At 37.0% G+C, this 12923-nt stretch overlaps 5 protein-coding genes across 5 annotated transcripts; 2 read left to right on the top strand and 3 right to left on the bottom strand.

Annotated features, from left to right (window-relative positions):
• The first annotated feature begins 2495 nt into the window (after positions 1–2495).
• LOC9307238 (trihelix transcription factor ASIL2) lies at positions 2496–4166 on the top strand. The gene is made up of 2 exons (XM_002873166.2): positions 2496–3421; positions 3807–4166. The coding sequence occupies exons 1-2, from the start codon at positions 2692–2694 to the stop codon at positions 3818–3820; spliced, it is 744 nt and encodes a 247-aa protein (XP_002873212.1). The 5' UTR covers positions 2496–2691; the 3' UTR covers positions 3821–4166.
• A 102-nt stretch (positions 4167–4268) lies between these two features.
• LOC9307237 (small RNA degrading nuclease 2) lies at positions 4269–6870 on the bottom strand. Its single transcript, XM_021020311.1, has 12 exons — positions 6785–6870; positions 6501–6686; positions 6338–6418; positions 6178–6246; positions 5953–6093; positions 5758–5874; positions 5591–5660; positions 5397–5512; positions 5165–5296; positions 4976–5083; positions 4775–4879; positions 4269–4698 (listed from the first exon to the last, which is right to left on the bottom strand). Exons 1-12 carry the CDS (start codon positions 6815–6817, stop codon positions 4462–4464), a joined length of 1395 nt encoding a protein of 464 aa, XP_020875970.1. The 5' UTR covers positions 6818–6870; the 3' UTR covers positions 4269–4461.
• Positions 6871–6954: 84 nt separating this feature from the next.
• LOC9307236 (putative RING-H2 finger protein ATL35) lies at positions 6955–7795 on the bottom strand. Its single transcript, XM_002871120.2, has one exon. The coding sequence runs from the start codon at positions 7710–7712 to the stop codon at positions 7113–7115; it is 600 nt and encodes a 199-aa protein (XP_002871166.1). The 5' UTR covers positions 7713–7795; the 3' UTR covers positions 6955–7112.
• Positions 7796–7863: 68 nt separating this feature from the next.
• On the bottom strand, positions 7864–10310 carry LOC9309280 (sorting and assembly machinery component 50 homolog). The gene is made up of 4 exons (XM_021020304.1): positions 9707–10310; positions 9054–9539; positions 8283–8786; positions 7864–8166 (listed from the first exon to the last, which is right to left on the bottom strand). Exons 1-4 carry the CDS (start codon positions 10205–10207, stop codon positions 8083–8085), a joined length of 1575 nt encoding a protein of 524 aa, XP_020875963.1. The 5' UTR covers positions 10208–10310; the 3' UTR covers positions 7864–8082.
• A 29-nt stretch (positions 10311–10339) lies between these two features.
• LOC9307235 (mitotic spindle checkpoint protein BUBR1) lies at positions 10340–12896 on the top strand. The gene is made up of 5 exons (XM_021020310.1): positions 10340–10597; positions 10712–10856; positions 11198–11355; positions 11634–11718; positions 11797–12896. Exons 1-5 carry the CDS (start codon positions 10500–10502, stop codon positions 12718–12720), a joined length of 1410 nt encoding a protein of 469 aa, XP_020875969.1. The 5' UTR covers positions 10340–10499; the 3' UTR covers positions 12721–12896.
• The last annotated feature ends 27 nt before the right edge of the window (positions 12897–12923 follow it).

Here is a 12923-nt window from a genome sequence, read left to right as displayed (position 1 = left end):
AACCCAAATTGGCGAATATATTATTTCTCATAAAATATCTTTAAAAGATTTTTTTGTTTCGTTTAGATATTATTCAACAAACTTCCTAAAACAAATGGAAATATCTTTAATTAGCTTTCCTCATTCATAAATCCCACCATGCATATAGACGTTATTCAGTTGATAATACAAAATCGAATATATTAGGAATCAAATATATAATTTTCGAATATTTGCAAAATTGTTTTAATTTGTAGGTCAAACCTAAATTTCTCGAGTACTTTTCATTCATCTATATAAAGAAGATCTTTTCAACCATTGATCCACAATACTAAACGTTTTCGTAATAGAGATTTATATGGCTTCTTTTAAACAATGTTCTTAGTACATTTTATATTTCACGTTTGTTTTCTTTTAAAAAATTAATGGTCACCTACTTTTCTTATGTTGCAGCTTTCGATTTTAAGATCTTTGGAAACTATGTCTCCAAAGAAACTATCAAATAAGGTATGCATTAAAAGGTTAGTTAGTCCTTCTTCTTATCTTCAGATACAAATTTTTTAATGTCCAGTATTTTTTTACATTTTCAGAATTTCATGTTTCCTCATAATGATTGTAAATGATTTTCTTTTATAGGCTAACATAACAAGTCCATTCTATTAATTCATTTTCTTTAACGAAAAAAGGAAACGAATTTGTTAATAAAATAAAGTTCTTATTCTTAATTTTCATTATTCTAATGTTATGTATTTTAATTGTTTTTATGATATATACTTTTACAAAAACCTGTGGATCCGTGTTTTGGTTGGTAAGTGTAATTTTTCTAATCTTTTAAAACCTTTTATAACAATTACATGTTTTATATGGTTAAAAATCACATCATATATATTTTATTTTCTTATCCAATGTATTTCATGTTTAATGTTTTCTAATACTTTTTTTATGTATATTTTGGTTTTGACTAATTTTATATATAAGTTCTTAATTTAATCTATTAAAGTTTCCAAAGAAAACATTTTAAATATAAGTTCTTAATTTAATCTATTAAACTTTATTAAAAGTAAAATATTATATTTATTTAAACTTTTTAAAAAGTTTAATTTTATAAAACGTTGTAAATATTTATAATATTAGGAATTTTATAAAGTTTCAAATATTAAATAGTTGAATTTAATAATAATTTATAAGAAATTTAAACATTATAAATATTTACAAAAGATACGGGACGATATATTACGGGTGAAATCCTAGATATAACAATCAAAATACTATTATGAATTTTGGGTCGATATTAAATGAAGTTTCAAATATTAGAAATCTTTGAATTTTATTGGAAAATGACAAAATGATGTAGATTGGACGGGACAGAGTTATATGGTCGCGGACGAGTTTGTGGTCGATATTAATACAGTATGATATACTACGGGTAAAATCCTATAATTAACAATCAAAATATAACTATACAATCTTAAACACTAAACAAAACTAAACAAATAATATTAACAAAACAAATAAAACTTCAAATTTTAAATCTTTTGTTATAAATATCGTCATACAGTGTACCATATATTTAAATCAAATAAAACAATAACATATATCTATAGATCATCTTAAAAAAAAAAATTTATTATTATTTAATAAAATTATAGACCCGCGGTGTACCGCGGGTTAATATCTAGTTAAGTATTAGGGTAATATTAGGGAATAGCCAAATAAAACATTCAAATTAAGAAAATAGCAGAGAGAAAGTTTGTTGTTGCAAAATAGCCATGGACCCATGTTGTCAGATGATGTGAAATACCAAAACTATCATTTGTTTGTTGCGAGATCAACGATATGCGAGACAGTTTCGTGAAGTTTTTCAAAATACCATGTAACATTTAAATTTTGCATGTTATATTTAACTAAAAGACATGATATTTCAAAAAACATAGTGAATTTTTAAGAGAAAACATTGTTACGTAGTGTTTTTTTTAGAAAAAACATTGTTATAGAAAATTAAATCTGAATAGAATCTTTTTAAAAAGAAATCACATGTAATCTTAATAAAAATCGTGTATTACTAAAAAATAATCATCTTTAAAAAAAAAATCACATGTGATCTTAATAAAACACGTATATTATTACAAAATAACATGATAAAGAGAGATATTACACTGAATATAATATTTTTTCAGAGAAATACCATGTGTTCTTTATAAATAACGTGTCATACGAGAAAAATACAGAGATATTACACTGAATAGAATGTTTTTTCCAAGAAATACCATGTGTTCTTTATAAATAACGTGTAATACGAGAAAAATACATGATAAAAAGAGATATATTATGCTATCACATGTAATTCGAAAAAAAAAAGCATATTACAAAGGACATTAACGTAATTACATATGCATTCCGACATGTTACAGACAAGTTACTGTAGCTCATGGTTAGTTTGTATATTCTTTTTGAATCCATGGTTACTTTGTATATATTCCCTAAGTATTAAGTATTAACTAGTTAAGTCGAGACCAAAGAGATTGGTTCGGTTTTAACGGAGAAAAGAATAAAAGATAATCGCCGTTGGGACCAAAACTCTCCATTACGGTCAGTGACGTCACCGCCGGTCATCAATGTCAGGCCACACTTATCCTCTTCTCTCCCACAAAACAAAACTTCTCTTTTTTCGTTTTGTTTGTTTCTATTCCGATCTAATCCTACTCCGGGCCAATGGAGACGACGCCGCAGTCAAAACCGAGTGTGTCCCACCGTCCACCGGTGGGAAGAGAAGACTGGTGGAGTGAGGAAGCGACGGCGACGCTGGTAGAAGCCTGGGGGAATCGTTACGTCAAGCTCAACCACGGAAATCTCCGGCAGAATGACTTGAAAGATGTCGCCGACGCCGTTAACTCTAGGCACGGTGATAACGGCCGTAAGAAGACCGATATACAGTGTAAGAACCGGATCGATACTTTGAAGAAGAAGTACAAAACAGAGAAAGCCAAACTCTCGCCGTCGACTTGGCGTTTCTATAACCGCCTCGATGTTCTAATCGGTCCGGTTGTGAAGAAATCTGCTGGTGGAGTTGTCAAATCAGCGCCTTTTATAAACCCTAGTCATCTGAATCCGACTGGATCGAAGTCTAATGGAAGCTCACTTGACGATGATGATGACGATGATGATGAGGTTGGTGATTGGGAATTCGTTGCGAGGAAGCATCCTCGTGTGGAAGAGGTAGATCTGAGTGAAGGATCTACGTGTAGGGAACTAGCTACGGCGATTCTGAAGTTTGGAGAAGTTTACGAGAGAATTGAGGGGAAGAAGCAACAGATGATGCTTGAATTAGAGAAGCAGAGAATGGAAGTGACAAAGGAGGTGGAGTTACAACGAATCAACATGTTGATGGAGATGCAATTAGAGATTGAAAAATCAAAGCACCGGAAACGTGGAGGTGGTTCAGGTGAGAAGAACTTACATTAGGTTTTGCCTTGTGTGATCGACCTCTTGTAGAGTCTTGCACATTTAAGTTACTAGTTGTGGCTTAGATTAGATAAAGCTTCAAACTTTACATGGTTATTGACTAATTGTGGGTATGTAAAAGTTGAGTGCTGCCTCTCTGCTTTTGAAGAATACCAATTGTGTCAATATACAATTCAATTCAATTCAATGGTCTGGCAAGAAAAAGTCTAGCTAGCATTATCTTGCTTCTTGGAATGTTGAACTGGATTAGGAGTGGACTTCCGGGTTTGAAAATTGAGAAAATGAATGAATCAATGTTCCTAATATTAGAACATTCTTCATGTAGTGATGCGTTCACTAGAGTTTGATCTGCCATTATTGTACAGGTAAGCAATTGTAGAGTTAGATTGGTGGAGGAACTACCATGGTGAGGCAAAGAGGAATTACTTGAATCTGAAGCTCATTAACATTGGAGGGTCCTGTTCTAATCTGTAGGATAAAAGTTAGACAACTCTTTAGGATGCCTTTGTTTGTTTTCTTCTACTTTCTAGCGTTTTAGGGTGTACATTGTTGTTGTAATGGAGCAAATCTTCCTTAACTCTTAGTAGCTGACAAGTATGATGTACTTTTGTCAAGTGTCCATGTATAATGATGGCTTGTGAATCAAAACCAACAGCTGCTATGAGGGATTCTCTTTAGCAGAAATCAGGACCTGTTTCTGGATGAACGGTGCTTCTGATGCGTAACAATTCTATGTTGATGCTTCTTCTTGGGCTTTTTCATGTCTTAATCTTTGTCATAACCACTTATTATATACTAATAATAATTGAGAGCATTATCTGATCCAATGATCAAAATAAATATACATACACCCACAAGCATACACTTGCATCTGAGTATCTTTAATCTATAGTCATCAGCATTTAAACACAAAACTTGCAAGATTCTATAGTCACTGGTTTCTGTAACCTTTAAATTGGTAAAAAAAAATCTTATCATTTGCTTTGAGTTTGTGCTTTCAGTTCTTGATTTTCCTTTGTATCATCTTCGGTTCACATAGCTTCTCTGTTTCTTTCTACGCAATGGTTTACATCTGCGTCTCTCTCTGGTCTCTTTAGAATCTTTTTCTCTCTTCCGTTTCTTAGAACTCGCATTCTTCTCCTCTGCAGAGACTTCCCCAACCAAATCATCTTCGACCATTTTACGAATGAGAACGTATCTAGGCCCTGATGAACTCAGCTCTAGAAAGACCTGTTTTTGTGACAAACCCGTCGAATCCTGCAAGAGAAATACATGGAAAACTTATTATATATCACTCATCTGTGAAATAACCAAAGCTATGATGCTAAATTACCTTTCCCAAGTCTCCAGCAATGTTTTCAAATGCTTGATTTGCTTCTTCTGGACTTCTAAAAACAACAATCGCGCTATAGTAGTGACGATCTTGTTTTTTCGACGGCTGCCAAAAGAAAGTCAAGAAACAACGAGAGCCTCGTGAATAAAAAATATACGAGAATAAAGAATTTGGATTAGAATATGTTGGATGGATTCATACCTTAACTTCATGTGGGATATCCCTGGAAACAACTCCATTTAACTCTTCATATGGGACATTGCAAGGGATTTTATGGAGGTAGAGCTTTGACTTCTCAGCTTCCAACATCTATATGGATTTTTGCAGACAAAACGTTACGCTTTTACAGGTGTAGATTGAACTAATGAAGTTTGTGACAATCCAACTTACCTCTTTAGATAGTGGAACGGAGGTCTCTACTCCATTCTCTAGTATAGCAAGTACAAGTTTCATTGCAGCTTCTGCATCATGAACACAATTGTGGGGAACACCTTCTTTCTGCACTTCATATCCCAATATACACTGGAAATCAAATAAAACAAACAACGGGATATTCAGGCCAGAAACCATGTACGGAATTCAATATCTCATGAGCAGAGGATTGAGCTTTCACAGGCTTTACCTTGCAGAGATGATTCAAAGAAGGTCTTTTAAGTCTTAAAGGCCTTCTTGTACCGTCATAGTTATACTTAAACACAAGTGAAGTATCTATTACTCTGGCATGATCCATCTTCAATACTAAGATCAATCATCAGTAAGTATGGTTCTGAAACATATTTAAAAAAAACTAGGAGCAACTGAACCATTTTTACTAACCTTTAAGATCATGGTTCAAACTTTGACCTACCAAAATTGTATCCTCTGAGAGAAACATCAGCAATTTTTCCTGCAAAAATGATTCACCAAATGTCATCATCAGAACAATGATTTGAAACAGCAAAAAAAAAAAAAAGAAGAAAGAAGTCTATATACACACAATGTACCTGTATATCTACCACAGATAGAGTAGCCTTTTCAAGATCTTGAGCAGTAAGTCCAGTAATAAAAGTCCTATAGTCAACAACTGGTTGATTCGGTTTCACGAATTCGTCAAGAATCACCTGATTTCATGAATAATCAGCACGGTTATGTTAAAAAAAAAAAAAAGGTACACACTGAAAATAAATATGTAAAGAGACCTTTAAATCACGGTCAACTGCAGCAACTCTAACGAGAGCTTCACTCCCATCTTCACAAAGAACCATCTCACAATCAATGGCAATCATTTCGATCTTGGTCGGTTCCATCTTTTTCTTCCCAAGCCCTGTTATGACCCAATCCTGTTTTTGCAACTCAAAGAGTTCAGCTTTTTTTCAATCAGTTACTCCATTCCACATGAAAAGAATAAGCTTATAAACACAAACCTCGGCGTTAGATGGGAACAAATAGTCTAATGGGTACTCATCATGAGTAAGAGTCATTCGAACTAGCCTCTGCACTGCCAATAACATTAATTAGTTGTGAAACACTGTTTACCAAACTAACTGCATTACACAACCAAAATAATTATGTTTGATTCCACACCTGCTCAGTGGTTTCATCCGGAGATTTCTTTCTGCATTTCTCAAAAACATCATTGTCGAGTTTCAGAACCCTAGCCAACAGCTGAGAAATAGCATATTAAAATATCAAACAAGTTTGTAACTTGAGATCAAACAATTGTGTTGTGTGTTTTGTTTTTTGAAACCTGCAAATCTTCTTTCTTCTTGAGTGTAGTAAGAAAAGCGACCAAATCATCTTTGCGCCGCTTTGAAGGATCACTCAAGCTCGAAGATCCTAACTGTTTGTCGTAAAAATCTAGAAATTCCTTCCATGATCCGTGTTTGCCTTTTAAACCTAGCTTTTGCGCTAACTTCACCAGCTTTACTAAAACCTTAAACCCCACAAAATTAACCAAAATAGATTAGAACGAAAAGCGACCTTCGAATCCATGAAATTCTAGTTAACGTCGTATTAGATAAAGAGACCTACCTCTCCCTCTGCCGTGGCTAGCACGTCCTCCATAACCGATTCAGACAGCGGAAAGGAAAGCTTCTGACGGCGGCGACTCGCTAGCCCTCGTAAGAGACAGATTGACAACACGTGGTATAATCTATAATAGTCACGTGACTTCACCCAAATCAACAGTTATGGGCCTTAGGCCCTGTCTTTTTTATAAAACTAGGCCTCGTTGATTTTATTTATTTAATAAATTAATTATCCCATATTTTACATAAGAGATATTTTCTTGGTAGGATTTTCCCAAGTAGAATCCTCTGCTAATTAATCAGAACATTTACACAAAAAAAGCTGTAAAATCCTAAAATTTGGGTCTTGAATATATAGGATGACGACAAAGAGGACAAGAGCTCTTGGTCCGAATCCAGCGCCAAAGACAGACTTTATGGAAGACATGACAACAATCATGTGTCTCTATAGATTCTTCGTCGTCGCATAATTCCTCAAGGCATATAGTACATTCGTTGACCGGAGTAATCGATTTGGCCGGGATACAAGTAGTCCAGCCTTTAATTTCTTCCATCAAGTGATATTCAACATCTTCCGCATCGGCTTTGAGCTCGAAAGCTCTTCCTCTACTTTCTCCGATCAGTTGAATGCCATACAAAACCAGGATCTCCCGAATCCTTGGCTCAACATCCGCCAAAACAAAAGACACGTGTCGACGGCATGTTTCTACGTCGGAGGTGGCTAGAAACTCTGAAGGGATCTCGAATTTGAGTTGAAGTGGCCGACCTAGTGATGTCTGTCCGAATAGTCGTTCTTTCCCGGCGATTGGACGGTAGATATCTCGTCGGAAAGTCTCTAGTGTTATGGAAAAATGGCTTGCGGAATTTGAATGGAAGCGCGGTGAGAAACTGATCGGGTAGAAAAAGACTCGCCGGTTGTTTTGCTTTTGCATGACTTTGTCCACCCAACAATCTTACTTGTGTTGGGCTTATATTTATAGGGATTATTTGATCCAGATCATATTCATGGAAAAGGAAACAATCTTTTTTATTCTACCGAGTCATCTTTATCTTCATAAAAAAAAAGGAAATAATCTCAGCAGATTAGTTTAAAACAAATCAACTTTAGTTAATTTTTATTTTTAATCTATCTTCTTCCCAAGAACAATCCGCACATCACGTAAGAAATCTCTCTCTAAAATTTTCACAGTTTCAATTCCAAACAACAAACTAAACAATGAAAGCTGATGGAAAACAAAAGCAAAGGATTCCGCCATGACCCTGCGAGTGCAAGCCAAAATTAAGATATCATCAAAGGTAGCATTAAGATGGTGTTGAGAATGTCATGAAAAATCCAGATTTTGCTCGATCGTGTTCTTGTTTCTTCAGTATGTGGCAGTAGTTAAGCTGGTATAAGAGATCACATTACAAAAGGCAAAAGCAGAACAATCAATATCTGTTAAAAGGATTGCAAAAATTTTATGATTCTTGACGAGAAAAGAGAAGGAAGATAACTAACTAACCTCCATGCGAAATAGACTAGTTGGTACCACGATTCCTGCACCAACTGAGCTTCTGAATGTCTCCAAGAACTTTGTAGCAGTGAAGTTCCTATACTTGTTCTCTGATAATTCCGCCATATTCCCGGCACATGCAAACACATGACCATGAATTCCTCTGTCTCTGAACCATTTCACTGGGAAATCAAAAGAGAGGTCTGCAAATGCAGTGACCGCAACATCCCCTCCCACAAAATCCCGTTCATATGTGTCACCACTCTCATTGTCTTGTACTTCCCTCCTTGACTCGTTAGGACCCAATCCCCTAGTCTTGAATCCCCATAACGCAGATGGTCCTCCCAAAGAACACACAGGTGATATGTTACCACCTAAGAAGAACCTCTCAGGTATACAAGAAGCTTTGCTCTTGTATTCGCTTCCCCATGGAAATGTGATTCCCCCAGCTACACCAAAGTTCAGAGCAGCACGATAAAACCCGAGTGGAACAGCATATCGGAGGTCGATTTCCTGAAAAAGGACAAGAAACGCTCAACATGATGTATGGCAAACATAAAAGAACCACATATGTTATCAAAGGGATAACCAATCTTTTCATTTACTGTCACAATAAGTAAAGAGTACCAGAGGTACTTGGGAAGTTATAGTAAATGGTGCAAAAGCCTAAACGAGGAACTAGGTGCTATGGAAATTTTCTGAGTAAAATATCTGAACAGCTTTCCACACTGTAATATAGGTTCATGCAAATGTTAACAATAAGAGTGAAGAATCCCAAACCTGGCGCAAGAAGCGGAGTGTTCGACTATCAGGCGCAAGACCACCTATTTGAGAAGTAGAGATGAAAGAGTACCCTCGTGTTGGCCTCAAGGATGAGTTTCTCTGGTCAAATTTGAAAGTGTACTTCAGAGCAGAAACCAAATTATGACCCAGCTGTCTCCTTATTGATCTTGATGCCATTTGCGATGGGTCTATCACGTTACGCCATGCAATATTGTAGGCCAGCTCATGATACTTGCTAGCGATAAGCCCGAGGGAAAGACCAAGAGCTCGTTCTTTATAAGACGAGAACTTAAGCCAATCTTGGGTAGAAAGGTATACCCGCGACGTAAATGGAGTAGGACGCCCTCTGAACCTTGGCAAACACATCCCCAAGCCGACCTCAGTAGAGTGATCACAGCCATAGGCAAGAGACCCGTCCCAGATATCTCCATAGCCAAAAATGTTCTTGTACTTCAAAGAGCCTTCAAGGCTTGATGATCTAGCCTACAAAAGCCACAAGAAAATTAATATGGAATCCCTTAAACAAGAGTCATACACAAATATATATGTCTAATCCAGATGATCAGTTCCAGAATCAGATACATCCACATGAAGCAACAAATCCAACTCTATGCATCAATCAATGGCTAATAATCCACTGAAAGTGATACCTCTGCTTTAGTGAAAGTTCCGACTTGGCCGGTGAAAGGGCTTTTGCTCTCAACAACATCGATGACCACATTGGTGGTACCAGGAAGCTCAGGAGGACCAGAATCAAGCGTAATTTTGACAGCATCGAAGATATCAAGCGCTTGAAGATTGAAATTGGCAACCTTAGAGGCTTTGAGAAGCTCCTGCAACGTAGTCGCTTGCCTCAAAACATCAACCTCAGCCTCGATGACATGATCCTTAGTCTTCTCGTTACCCTTGACGATCACGTCGTGAACACGCACAGCGACCGGAGTTTCTCGCATACGACGGAACAGAGACTCAGCTTTGATCCTATCAGCGATTGCATCCTCTCGCGTTCGAGGTTTCCCATCGTCTTCGTCCTCATACTCTTCCTCTTCTTCTTCTCCGCCGTTAATGTCTTCTAGCTCTTCTCTTTCATCTTTAGGCTCGAGTTTAGGTGTTGAAGGAATCGGTTCGGGTTTCTCCGTCGGATTCGCCATGAGAAGGAGGGAAAGCAACTGAGAGATGAGCAAATCGGCGAAATCAATTTGACGGCTCCTCCAAAAGCGTTTACATTATTCCTGTGAATACCCTGCAGAACCGGTTATCTGATTATCTGGTTAACCGGTTGACCAATTAGCCGGTTAGCTGGTTATCAGTGGAGCCTCTTTCTGTATCAGAAGATTTAAAAATAAAAAAGGTGGAATCTTTTTCAAATTCATATTATCCCCTCTCTCTCTCTCTTTCGCCTTGTCTTTTTTGCTTTCTTCAATTCGGAGAAGAGAAGTAAAAATGGCGAAGATCGAGAACGGCTACGAGAATTTTTTGGCTTCAGTGATCGTCGACATCAAATCATACTCTGGAAAAGACCATCTTCTTCCCTGGATCCGGTAATTTTGTCTCTCTGTGTCACCATTTTTGTCGACGAGTCTGAAGCACTACTAAGTTCACAGAAACCTAATTAAATTGACGTTTCTGTTGATTCATGGGTCAATCTGAAACAGAGGTGTTAAGAAGATGAAAGAGAGCTTGCCCACTGAGATATTGAACGAGAAGCTGCCGCGGTTTTTGCAGAAATGTGCACAGTCATTTGAATCTGATAAGAGATATAAGAACGATTCGCGGTATATTCGTGTTTGGTTGCAGCTGGTAATGTAAATTTACCCCTTGATTTGGCACTTAATTTGGTTACAAATGATTTTGTTTTGTGCTTTAATGTGTTAGAGCTTTGAATTGCTTACACTTTGAGAACCGTAGATATCATTCCTTTTGATATGCATTTACTTATTGGAATGGTTGGATTAGAACTGAGCTATGCCCAGTTTTGTATTAATGAAGTCAGTGAGAGAGGAGTATTTTGGATTTGAATGGTTTGGGGTTTGTATTCCTGATGGTTTGTTTCAATTTTTGTGCATGAATAATTTGTTGATAGCAGATGTTGATTAGTTAACATGCGGGTCTTAATGGGTGATGATGAATTGTTTGGCTAGATGGACTTTGTAGACGATCCAAGAGCCCTTTTAAGAACCATGGAAGCAAAAAGTATAGGGACCAAGAGGTCACTGTTCTACCAGGCATATGCTCTTCATTATGAGAAGATGAAGAGATTTGAGGAGGCTGAGAAAATGTACCGTCTTGGGGTGCAAAAGTAAGTATTCTTGGAAACTCTAGAAAATTGTATTTGATAGATGCTTAAGAGTAAACCTTATTAAGTGATTATGCATATGCAACATATAGCAATCAAATCTATACTTGTATTCAGCTTATATATTCTCCAAGTGAGTTCTTGTCATGATATGCTACAAAATCTACTACACTCAATTCATTATGTGGAAATGAGGAATGTAATAATGACAGTTTGAGCTAGCATATGTGGTATGTTGAAGACATGATTTAAATTAAGTGACTATTTCCTCTTGTCCCCAGCCTTGCAGAACCCATGGATGAGTTACAGAAATCATACTTGCAGTTCGTTAGTCGCATGGAGAGGCACAAAAAGAAAAAGACACAGGTACTGTTTCCATAATTTAATTTTTCCGCTTGTATAATCTTTATTCTGCAGATGTCTGAATTGTATTTCCTCTTGCAGCGTCAGGAACAAAAACTGTCTGGAAAGCACCACAAGGTTGAGAGCCAACAACATGAGCCAGTGTTGAGTTTTGTTGATAAAGCCATTGTAGGAAAGCCTGAAGCAGAAAATGCTTGCCATCACGGTTTGGTGGATCCCACAATAAACATGAAGGAAGCCATGAATTCAATCAACAACATGTTCAAAGAGCCTATAGAAATTGCTCCACTTCAGAGAAGATCACGACAGAGAAGTCAGAACAAAGAAAACCAAGGATGCAACAATAGTTTTGAAGTTTTTGTGGACGAGAATCTCGAAAGTGAAACAGGGACAAGTAGAAAAGCAAAGACTGGTACTACTCAGGGATCCCAGCCTAATCAAGAGTCCTTTGAGATTTTCATTGATGATGAAAACGCTGATGAAACTGCCGATGAAAATGACGAGGCTGGAAAAGCTTTTGTCTTTCTCCTGCCAAGAGACCATTCACCTGAAAGCTCTGAAGAAGCAGACAGAAACAGTCCTCCTCGAGCTAGATTTAGAGAAGATACAGTTGTTCATAGATTTGTTGGTTCAACAATCTCCGATGAGCCAGAAGCAGTTGAAAACGCCTGCCACCATGGCCTTGTTGACCCTACAGTCAACCTAAAGGAAGCTATGAAGGACATAAACAACATGTTTGGCGAACCAATAGATTTTGTTAGACCCAACCGCTCTAAAAACAGAGGAAAAGCAGTAGTAGAGACAAAACCATATCCTGCTGCAGGTTTCTCAATACTTGAAGATGATGACGATGAAGAAGCTGAGCAAGAACACCAAGGGACGAACCGGCCGACTCAGATATCGCCTTCAAAATCAGATGAGCGCGAACTATTTGAGCCAACGGTGTGCACAAAAGTAGCCTTGGATGAGATTAACAAATTGTTCGCAATGCCAATGGACTTCTAAGGAACATGGTATTTGGTTCCACTTTGTTTTATTCTCATAACGTATGCCTAGAAGCAGACAATGTTTGTGGTCGATGTTCCTGATTTGTACCTCTCTGTTGTGTTGAATTATGAGAAATCTATGTTCTTGTTGTAACTTGCAGACATATCTGTGTCATAAGGTTTGAGATTTAGAAATGTTCAGGTTATAATGTTGCTATGACC

This window comes from Arabidopsis lyrata (genome assembly GCF_000004255.2).
Source record: "Arabidopsis lyrata subsp. lyrata unplaced genomic scaffold ARALYscaffold_6, whole genome shotgun sequence".
In the NCBI taxonomy this organism is placed as follows: Eukaryota; Viridiplantae; Streptophyta; class Magnoliopsida; order Brassicales; family Brassicaceae; genus Arabidopsis; species Arabidopsis lyrata.
This window is presented reverse-complemented; position numbering and strand designations above follow the sequence as displayed.

Coding starts and splice junctions, on each gene's coding strand:
- LOC9309280 (XM_021020304.1), bottom strand. CDS start 10,207: ATGGCGAATCCGACGGAGAAACCCGAACCGATTCCTTCAACACCTAAA. Junction 9,540..9,706: donor GAACTTTCACTAAAGCAGAG/GTATCACTTTCA, acceptor TGGCTTTTGTAG/GCTAGATCATCAAGCCTTGA. Junction 8,167..8,282: donor CTAGTCTATTTCGCATGGAG/GTTAGTTAGTTA, acceptor CTCTTATACCAG/CTTAACTACTGCCACATACT.
- LOC9307238 (XM_002873166.2), top strand. CDS start 2,692: ATGGAGACGACGCCGCAGTCAAAACCGAGTGTGTCCCACCGTCCACCG.
- LOC9307236 (XM_002871120.2), bottom strand. CDS start 7,712: ATGCAAAAGCAAAACAACCGGCGAGTCTTTTTCTACCCGATCAGTTTC.
- LOC9307237 (XM_021020311.1), bottom strand. CDS start 6,817: ATGGAGGACGTGCTAGCCACGGCAGAGGGAGAG. Junction 6,419..6,500: donor AGAAGAAAGAAGATTTGCAG/GTTTCAAAAAAC, acceptor GCTATTTCTCAG/CTGTTGGCTAGGGTTCTGAA. Junction 4,880..4,975: donor ATATCCCACATGAAGTTAAG/GTATGAATCCAT, acceptor TTCTTTTGGCAG/CCGTCGAAAAAACAAGATCG.
- LOC9307235 (XM_021020310.1), top strand. CDS start 10,500: ATGGCGAAGATCGAGAACGGCTACGAGAATTTTTTGGCTTCAGTGATC. Junction 10,598..10,711: donor CATCTTCTTCCCTGGATCCG/GTAATTTTGTCT, acceptor AATCTGAAACAG/AGGTGTTAAGAAGATGAAAG. Junction 10,857..11,197: donor TTCGTGTTTGGTTGCAGCTG/GTAATGTAAATT, acceptor TTGTTTGGCTAG/ATGGACTTTGTAGACGATCC.